The 10,000-nt window shown below is 41.9% G+C and overlaps 3 protein-coding genes across 3 annotated transcripts in view; 2 read left to right on the forward strand and 1 right to left on the reverse strand.

Annotated features, from left to right (window-relative positions):
- Positions 1 to 2,435, forward strand: part of LOC138007318 (Golgi-associated plant pathogenesis-related protein 1-like) — an 8,133-nt gene extending 5,698 nt beyond the window's left edge. Inside the window, exon 4 of the mRNA XM_068854133.1 lies at positions 1,410 to 2,435. Coding sequence (XP_068710234.1) covers positions 1,410 to 1,874 — 465 coding nt within the window. The 3' untranslated portion in view covers positions 1,875 to 2,435. The remainder of the gene's footprint in view (positions 1 to 1,409) is intronic.
- A 1,140-nt stretch (positions 2,436 to 3,575) lies between these two features.
- Positions 3,576 to 4,664, reverse strand: LOC138005549 (uncharacterized). The gene is made up of 2 exons (XM_068851758.1): positions 4,203 to 4,664; positions 3,576 to 3,764 (listed from the first exon to the last, which is right to left on the reverse strand). The coding sequence occupies exons 1-2, from the start codon at positions 4,662 to 4,664 to the stop codon at positions 3,576 to 3,578; spliced, it is 651 nt and encodes a 216-aa protein (XP_068707859.1).
- Positions 4,665 to 9,568: 4,904 nt separating this feature from the next.
- The window catches only part of LOC138007323 (Golgi-associated plant pathogenesis-related protein 1-like), a 9,580-nt gene continuing 9,148 nt past the window's right edge, over positions 9,569 to 10,000 (forward strand). Inside the window, exon 1 of the mRNA XM_068854140.1 lies at positions 9,569 to 9,718. Within this exon, the coding sequence (XP_068710241.1) occupies positions 9,649 to 9,718 (70 nt within the window). The 5' untranslated portion in view covers positions 9,569 to 9,648. The remainder of the gene's footprint in view (positions 9,719 to 10,000) is intronic.

Genomic DNA, 10,000 nt, shown 5'->3' on the forward strand with positions numbered 1-10,000 from the left:
TAAAAGAATTAAAAGGTATATCAACGGCTTTTGATCGATTGAACTTCAGGATTTGTAATCGAGTATCGAAGCTGTAATAACCATTAAAGTTTCAATAGTCTCAATTCTCGAAGGATGAGAAATCTCGTGCGGCTTTATCAATGCAGGTAAAGGTAAAGGTACACGTTATTTAACGACGGAAGTTCCTTTACTCTCTAGAGAGTACTCTCCCAGGAAGCCGACAGTGCGCTCATTTTACCCCCCTCTTTCCATCAGTGCTCCGTTTTAAGGGTATTTAAAGCTACTTAGACTACACTGAAAGGAAAGAAGTCGAAACAAGGATGTGAGATCCAGGGATCGAACTCGGGACCTTATGCACCAAGGCCGCGCACTAACCGACTGTGCCACCCTTGCACAAGGTAAGGAAAGTCTCTGCTTACGAGCCAGAAGGCCCATCAGGCCGGCGCTTATCTCCGGTTTCCGTAGCATGAAGCGGCTAGGAGTATTATTACTTCCCCTGGATGGAATACTAGTCCATCGCAGGGTTACCCCCAGCATTTCGCCGGTACCCATTAATACACCTGGGTAAAGAGAGGCAATAAGAACACAAGAACACAAGAACACAACACAATGTCCCCGGCCAATACCCGAACCCGGACCACTCGATCCGGAGTCGAGCACTACAACCATGGGGCCACCGCGCCTCCTCAATGCAGATTCAATGTTAATGGGATGCTGACCGGCCAAAACAAACTTTGAAACCGCTATCTGTTTCATATTCTTTTGCAATCCTTTTATATTATATAATTATTATAACGCGAGAGATCATTTTGGCAGAAGTGACAATCTACGAAAAATTTATTTGGGAATTCTAAAAAAAAGGAACTAAAGAGCCTTTATTTAAGTCTCTAGTATTCTATCGGTGGAGCACTAATTGGGGACACTGCTGAAATTGACAGTTGCGCAAATTAGATCAAATGTTGGTTTTTGAGGAAAGGGGAAGACCGAAGTACCCGGAGAAAAACCTCTCGGTTCAGAGTACAGAACAAACGAACTCAACCCACATATGACGCCGAGTCTGGGAATTGAACCCGGGCCACATTGGTGGGAGGCGAGTGCTCTCACCACTGCGCCATCCCTGAACCCCTAAGGCATGAATTGGGCCCCCTATGGTGCCAAGAATAATGAGTCTAGCAAACGTCTTGAAAAAGATTGCGATAAATACTTGTGGGCTGAGAAAGAAGCGTCCCTTGAAGCCGGTGTATGGGTTTGGTAGTGACGAACTTAATCAAAGCGCAGTGAGGTACATCCAGAAATCACACCCATTGTTATACCTGAGTGAACACAGGGCCAAATTTGAGTTGTTTTTATTAAATTAAGGAGAAAGAAGGATTTGCCTCAATCAAATTTTCGTGTCTTTTATATTTTAGGTCATTTGGAGAAATTCAAAACGTATTGGAGCAGCATGGGCAATTCGGAAAGATGGGCGCCTTGTAGTATCCATCAAATACAGACCCGGGGGCAACTACGACGGTTTCTTTGCAAACAATGTTTTTCGACCCATTGCTCAAACATTAGACCCAGAATGGGGTCGTGCACCGCCGAAAAGATTTCGGTGCCCTAAGAGGGACATCATAGCCACAAAGACCACTATAAGGCCAAACATTACAGCGAACATTACACTGACCACCATAAGGCCAAACATTACAGCGAACATTTCACTGACCACCATAAGGCCAAACATTACAGCGAACATTACACTGACCACCATAAGGCCAAACAATACAGCGAACATTACACTGACAAAGCCAAATGTTAAAGCTGTGGGGAAAGCGATTGCTGGTGCTCCGTTTTTCATCGGACCCTTGATCAGCGCTGTTTGGTTGATAGTTTAGTGGTCTGTTTTTCAGAGTCTGGCTTATAAAGGAAGAAACGTTTGAAAGTGAATAACCCTTGTCAGGATTTTAAGAGGATTTCTATTTCTGGTTACAGTGGCTTTTTGTCCATAGTAGAGTGAACAGATAAACTTTACAACAAAGCCCGACAAAGGTTAACGATAATGATACCTATTGTAATATATTTGCAAATGATTACCTTAAAGATTTTTAACCAACTGCAGGACGAACTGGTGGACAGGTAACTTGAAATAACCGTGGAAAGGGAATGGGGTGGGGGCATTATCCAAGCAAGGTTGTGGTCCAAGCTCTGCACGCTTACAGGCCATTTAGTCGTAGAAATTCCATGAAAGAGCCTCCTTCACACCTTGTTTGAAAATTTATCCCACTCCGGTTATTTCAAATGCTGGGTATGTCTCATAGCAACTCGTTTGTACTTTCTAACAAATTATGAGAGGTCTAAAATCCATTAATGTCGGAGCTTTCCGATATGGAGTATTACACGCAGATTTCTAAAGAATTCTTTTTGCAGCTTCTGTCATTAAATGGCAAAAAAACGAAGTGACTCTTCAGTTGTGTACAAAGCATTTAGAGTCCATCCTAGCAGCAATTTCCAAGACTAGCTTTTCAAGTTTTTGTTGATTTGCTTTCACGTTTCACTCCAGGGTCCAGTTGTTTAAAGCAACATTAAGTTAATCCGGGATCACTGGAAACTCAAATGGCAGTTTGGTTTCTGATTGAAAAAAATAAAAATAAAAAAATTTCCACAAGATTATTAGTCTTCGATTTTGAATGACACTTCTCCCTTCCTTGAGCATAAAATAATAAGGTCAAGGTGTTTTTTTTTTGCGGGAAAATTTCAAACCTGGGTTGATTATTTAATCTAGGATTAGTATAAATCGGCTTCTGAAAGTCATAACCCAGAAGTCTCGATCTGCGATAGAATGAGGGCCACCAGTCTGCCGAAGGATCACGTTTACGGCAAACAGCAAATGGCAAACGTCGGACTTTAATTTGCGTTTTGCCAAAAGTTTGATATGAGCTCATTTCTTGCATGTTAGCAGCAGGTATCAAGTATCTTTTCAAAGGAGGGAGACGCGTTAGAATAACGTAATTTTCATGCTTTTATAACAAGCAGCAGCCCACCGTTTCGTGTTTGCCGTTTCACGTAAACGCCATGCTTAATCTCTGTGTTGTCTAACCGCAACTGCAAGATTTTTGCGCGAACAAAACGTAGCGGCGTTGCATTCCGCGTACGATTTTGGATTTGGCTATTTGGTTGCGGACCAATAAGGAGATCGGTCATTATTTGGCAGGACCTGTATTCTAAATTTAGATAATACCGTAAATAGATAGGCCAAACTCAAATGAGAGAAGAGATCGACACTTGGGGGTTATGAATTTCTGTCGGCTTTTGATCAACTGGGCCCAGGTGTCGGTTTTTATCGGTCTACTCCCGAGGGGGCAACCAAGTCATAAATTCGGTCGATCCTGAATTCCTATGTAGTAGTAGGCATCCTTCCGTCTCGAGAGACAATGGTATGCGCCGTGTAGTCATTGGGACTGCTGAGAGCAGCGTCTCGAATGGCTCAGCAGCCCGATCCTTGCATGACAGTCGCTGTCGCAGCGAACACACTAATTCAGAGTGCAGGGTGTCCGCTGCGTTCTCCTGCCTCGTTCTCCTTCTATCTCTCCTTTCCCTTAGCTGTAAGATCCTCTTCTCTTCGCCCCTCTTGACCCCACTACTGCCAGGGCGATTCGGACAGTGTCGTCAGCAAACAGCATTTCTCCGAGGAAGACAGTCTGGACCTTGGTCTTTGCCTTCACTCGGGACAGACTGAACAGTTTCCCCTCACTCCTACTGTGCAAGTAGACGCCCTCCTCGGAAAGCTGAAAAGCAAAGTTCAGAAATAGCGAGAAGAAGATGCTGAACAGAGTCGGCGCAAGGACGCAACCTTGTTTTACACCACTTATGATCTTGACGAGGGGCCATTGTAGCTCACTGTGCCCTGCTCACTGTAGCTCACTGTGCCCTGCATGCCGTCATGGAAGTAAGCAATGATGCTAAGTAGCCTAGGGGGCAGCCGATCTTCTTCAGGAGCTTGAACAGGCCACTACTGCTCACAAGGTCAAAATCCTTGGTAAGATCGATGAATGCGATGTAGAGTGGCATCTGCATTTCTCTTGCAGTTGTCGAATGGAGAAAATCGTATCGACCGTGGAACGCGGCGCCCTAAAGCCACATTGATACTCAGGAAGAACGCGGCCGGCAAGGACTTGCAGGCAAGACAGTACTACATGGGCAAAAACCTTGCCTTCGATACTCACCAAAGATATGCCCCAGTAGTTGTTATAATCACTGCAGTCGCCCTTGCATTTGTACAGCGTGACGATCGAGGAGTCGCGCATATCTAGAGGTACCTTCCCTTCTCTCCAGCAAAGGCACAGGAGTTCATGAAGTGGTTGCAGGAGGGCTGACTTGCCGCACTTGATGATTTCAGGGGGTATGCCATCTTCACCCGGTGCTTTGCCGCTTGCCAACGAATCACTAGCTTTGCTAATTTCTTCCGTGGTCGGCTCGGCGTCAAGTTCCTGCAGTACGGGCAGATCCTCGATAGCATCAAGTGCTTCCTGAGAGACTGTGTTTATTCTGGAGTAAAGATCAAGATAGTGTTCGACCCACCTTTCTAGCTGTTGGTCCTGGGCTGTGATGACTTCCTCTGTTTTGGATTTTAAGGGCGCTGTTTTCTTGACTGGCTTGCCGGTTGCTTGGTTGATGCCTGCATCCATGTCCCTGATATTACCGGTGAGAGAGGCTTGCTGGATTCTCTCTTAGAGTTGAAGCAAGTACCGGCGTGCCGTTCGCGGGGCCTTGTTCCGAGCGGCCCTAAGAGTCAGGAGGTTCTTCTGTGATGGGTGACGCTTGTAGTCGACCAGTGCGTTTCGCGTCGCTTTGCAGATGTGTTCTTCCTTTTTCCGTTCTCTTTTGCCAAATATGAGCAGTGCAGCACTGTAAATGGTTTTACGAAGAGAGCTCCATTTGTTCTCGGGACTGCTCATGGTGGTACATCTGCTTGGAGTGATATATTTTTTTAGGGGTCAGTTTCACTCTGGAGGCAATCAGAGAGTAATCAGTGTTGCAATCGGCTCTGTGGTAAGATCTCGTGTTGCAGACATTGTTGAGTGAGTCACGCCTGGTGATAACCAAGTCCAGCTGGTGCCAATGTTTTGACATAGGATGTCTCCATGATACCTTGTGGCATGCTTTGTTCTTAAAAAAGGTGTTTTTCACGCGCAGGTTGTGGTAACAGCAGAGCTCAAGAAGTCTCTGACTATTGTCGTTCATTTTTCCTATGCCGTGATGTCCCAGGACACTTGGCCATGACTCTTGGTCCGCACCCACCCTTACGTTAAAATCACCCAGGAGTAGAATATGTTCTGACGATGGGACCATGCCGATACCAGTATCTAGGGACTCGTAGAACTGATCTTTCACTTCGGGTGGAGATTGTATAGTGGGTGCATAGACACAGACCAGGTGAACGGTGCCTCAACTATCCCGCCGACAGGCACAATTGAAAGCAATTGACTTGTCCATCCATCTTTCGGACAGTTATATATTAGAAGGGAGAAAATTGGTACCGTAAATTCTCTGTTAAAGCAATGTATGGCGTTCTTTTCCAAATTGAAGCGTATTATCTCTGAAAAATGCGTGGTTTACCCCCAATTTTCTTTTTGGATACCGAGATCACTCGCTAAGTTCTGCTCTCTCCGCATAGTATTGAGCCGCGCAAAAATATCCCTGTATTAATAAGCACCAGCCATAGCATTCTCTATTTCCCAGAGCTGCGATCCTCTTGGCCAGCGCCACGGATCGAGAGCTCTGGCAAGCTCTGGCAGGTTCCAATTTAACAGTCCGCGATTCACGGACTTCCGATCGTTCTGCGCAGTCTCGATTCTTTTTCAAAATGGTGGACCAAGCCAAATTGATCTCTTAAACGAGGCGTTGAATCATGGAATGGAAATTCTAGATTTAAGCGACATCACATTGAAAGCAAAGAAGTACGAGGGTGTGAAGCTATCTGTGCTTGTCATTTCGCCGTTAAATACCCGATCAAATTATCAAAATAAGAAACGATCAAATTTTTAAGATAAGAGAGGGAGGACTGAATTTTAAAAGGGAGATCGGTTAACAGGAGCTGACGACAGGGATCAAGTTGCACTGAATTAAATGCTGTTAAATACATCCGAGTGATAATACTTTCGCATGTGAAATGTTCTAAGCTCTATTGAAGTAGAGACAATAATATTATAATGCGTAAGTAAACAACCTTGAAATTAGCATTTATTACTAAAAATAAATGATCACATATACTGGTAATAAATTATTTTCTTATGTTTTGCAGCTAAAAGCCTGCCTAATGGTCCTAATGGTACCAATTTTGTCTGATGCCTAGAAATTATGTATACTTTTTTTATCAACTTGTAACAATCATAATAACAACAACTTTATTTAAGTGTCAATGGATTTAGCACTAGAGAACTAATTGAGAAAACTAATGAAATTAACTCAAATCAAATATGTTTTTTGCGGATGGGGTAAAACCGGAGTACCCGGAGAAAAACCTTTCGCAATAGAGAAGAGAAACAACAAACTCAACCCACATATGACGCTGAGTTTGGGAATTGAATCCAGACCACATTGGTGGGAGGCGAGTGCTCTTACCACTGCGCCACCCCAGCTCCCTGACTGACTGGATCAAATCTGTATATTTGCAACCAGTAGTCAATTTATTCTGCAACTGTTGAACTTCAAAGTTCAATTTAAGTTAAAATGAATCCAACCTAAATAATTATTGTTTGATTCCCAAATAATTTAAACCTACTGATGATAAATAATGATGATGGGGGACAATTTTGATCAAAATGTAGTTACATGCAGGATGTAGTCATTTAAGTTGCCTGAATTTCACATAAATATTAATGTTTACATATTTTTAGAAAATATATATCATTGGACACCTTGTTCTTACATCTTGGCACTAGCAAAACTGAGGAAATATATCACTCTTTTTGCATAGCTTTTTGCACTGGTCGTTGATATCCTTAAGGGTAACTGCCTTAATTGCATCTCCGAAAACCATGTCTTCCGTCACAATGTTTCAAAATCTGCTGGGGTTTTGCTCCACTATTCATCAATGTTGACAGTTGTTTGATATATTCACTGTTTTATTCAGTTAACAAATGATACAAAATACCATTAATATTTTTAATGTGAATTTTAACAATGATTGAGCACAAATAAATTATTATTCATTGTCTTCATCTTCAGTTTGTTGGTTTGAGTAAATTATTGAAAGTAATAAGATAAATGACTAACTTTGTTGTTCTAAGAGTTATCATAATTTTATTATTGCCAATAACAGGCAAATATGGAAATATGGGCGTGTATGTTATGCAAACCCTCGACTGTGTCGCGAGTTTGCATAACTGTCGAGAATTCTCCCAACTGCGCTTGGCATTTAGATGAGGCTATGTAAACATGGAAAACGTCCTCTATTGCTTAAATAACACAACAAAATATAACTTTTTGATCGGTTGCTTTATCTCAAGAGAAGCACTCCCGGAAGGCAGTTTTCTATTAAACAATGGCCATTGAAGCAGATTCAACGAAGCCTTTGCCTGTTGGGTGCATCTGGCAAAATAGTCCAAAATGCATGTGAGGCTTCTTTTTTATGGTGCAAACAGGGCCAGTCTGAATTATGTTGATCTCTTTTTACCTGACTAAACATTCGCTATTACGAAGGGCTAACACTCGAAACGTCAGCTTTCCAAATCATTCATGGTGGTAATTCGACCTTTATCAAAATATTTGATAAAACCAAATTTTCCTGTTAACCATGACACTATATGCAATCAATGTAACATGGAGACAATTTAGCATGTAACAGGGTCCCTCATGCATGAGCCCAAGTGTTGATGCCTGTTGAAGAATAGGTTATTGGCTAAGCTCTTCTGACCCTACAATTTACTAGTTTAATAAATTATATACTAGCCCAAAACAGCGATGTGAAAGTTAACCAACAGGTACCCAATTTACTGTGGCCATAATAATCCTCTGAAAACTGAGAACCCAAAAGTTGTTTTTCAGTAGCTGTGTACCAGCAGGAGAATCCTTCAAGCTCTCATCTGGATAAGAAGCTCTCCAGAAGGTAGCCCCCCTCCCCCCTTTATCCCCATTTTTCATTAGGGGCTGTAGTGCCTTTTCATCAGGGGTTGGTCTCAACTGAAGCCTTTTGTATCGACCTTAGTTGTACGATTTTCTTATAAGTAATGCAAACTGGACATGGAAGCAATCAAGTTCCAACTTTAATGCGATATTACGCAAAGAAAATATACTTACAAATTTCATTATTGCAATAAGAGAATGTAACAAAAAAGTACGCGATAACCGGGTTAGCTGTTGGCTTAATCTTTTCTTCCTCACCACGGACATATTCAAACGGAGTCAAGGCTTTGTGTTGTTAAACTCATGAACAATAATTACACTGTAAACACATGAATCGATCGAGCTTAGTCAAAAATCCTGCGTAACATATAACCAGCTGACCTTGCTCCTTTTTTTCTCGCGTCCCAAACCTGGTGAAGGACGGGATCTGCTGCACAGCCTTCCTTCTTTTAGATCGGATAACCGACTCGTGCTGAGTTTTCGAATGAACTACCGTCTTTATAAACTCCTGAAATAATGTAGCAAGATCTACTTATTCGCGATGGTAATAAACCATCGTCGACAGAAATTTTCAAACCAGAAAACTCTTCTCAATCCCGTACGATTCCTTCCCTAATTGTCTTTTCACCAAATAAATCCAAAGGATGGTTATTACTAATAATATATCTGTTGCAAGTACGGCAAACAGAAACAGAATCCCTTCGACAATTCCCTTCCGATTTCTTCCGGTTATCATTTTTATTGTGTTCCCATCTGACCAATCAGTGGCGAGAACGGATTGGAACCTGCCAGAGCTCTCGATCCGTGGCGCTGGCCAAGAGGATCGCAGCTCTGGGAACGAGAATGGCAGCCATAGGATATCCGAGTATCTCAGGATGCGCAGAATGTATGCGCATTAACAATAGTTTCTCCTTTTTTCAAACAAATAAACATATTCTGTCCTTAGATACAGTTAGGGTAATCATATCAAGACGAAATTTGGCCAGGGTATTAAGTACCCATCTTAAATTTCTCACATTATATTTCCCTCCAAAATAACGTTACCATGTCAACGACATTAGGCATTTCTTTTAGCCTTAAAATCAACATATGTTTTCTTTTTTGAAGAAACGGGATGATGAAATCTTCCTATTCAGCGTTACCAGATAATGTTAGAAATACTCTCTAAAACATTTAGAGCGTCTAGTATCAAATTAAATTGCATAAATAGAGATTTTTCCGTTGTCATGTGAGTCTCGATGTTTTATAATCATGTCCTTTGGCAAAGGAGGACAAAATCGAACTCACGAAAAATTATTTGTAACTTGTTTAAGTGGTTGGTTGGTTGCTTTGCTTGCTAAACGTGAAAATGAAATGCATTGACAAAATGACTAGAGCACATCTAAGCCTTCATTTAGAAAAGAACAAACTCATAAAAAGTAATTACATTTGACGGATTATGTAAACATCGATTGTAAAAAAATATTTGATGAAGAGACTAGACCTTGAGGGAAGCCCAATTAATGAGAGGAACGATACTGTGAAGAGAAAGATACCTTTCATCAAATGACTCGACTAATTGCTTCGGCTTGTCTGATTTCTCTGGGGATATTTTTTCAGGCCTTGCAGCCATCAGGTGAGACGATTCAATGTTACAATGGTAATTATAGAGAGCGTTTGTAAAACCCTTTCCTACTGAGATTAATCACTTGGCAGGGACCCTTCCAGCCACAATGCTAATTCGCAAGTGGGATTGACAAATGGGCATATAGAATAGTTGTCCGGCTAAAAGACTACAATATCAAGAATCTATTTTTTCCTGGCCTTTTCGAAGAATTGTTCCACATAGGTTTTGGGAGACTGGGCCTTTCTCGCAAAGACTGAAACTCCATTTTCAGATAAAAAGCAACATATTCCG

The sequence above is a fragment of the Montipora foliosa genome, chromosome 6 (assembly GCF_036669935.1).
Source record: "Montipora foliosa isolate CH-2021 chromosome 6, ASM3666993v2, whole genome shotgun sequence".
In the NCBI taxonomy this organism is placed as follows: Eukaryota; Metazoa; Cnidaria; class Anthozoa; order Scleractinia; family Acroporidae; genus Montipora; species Montipora foliosa.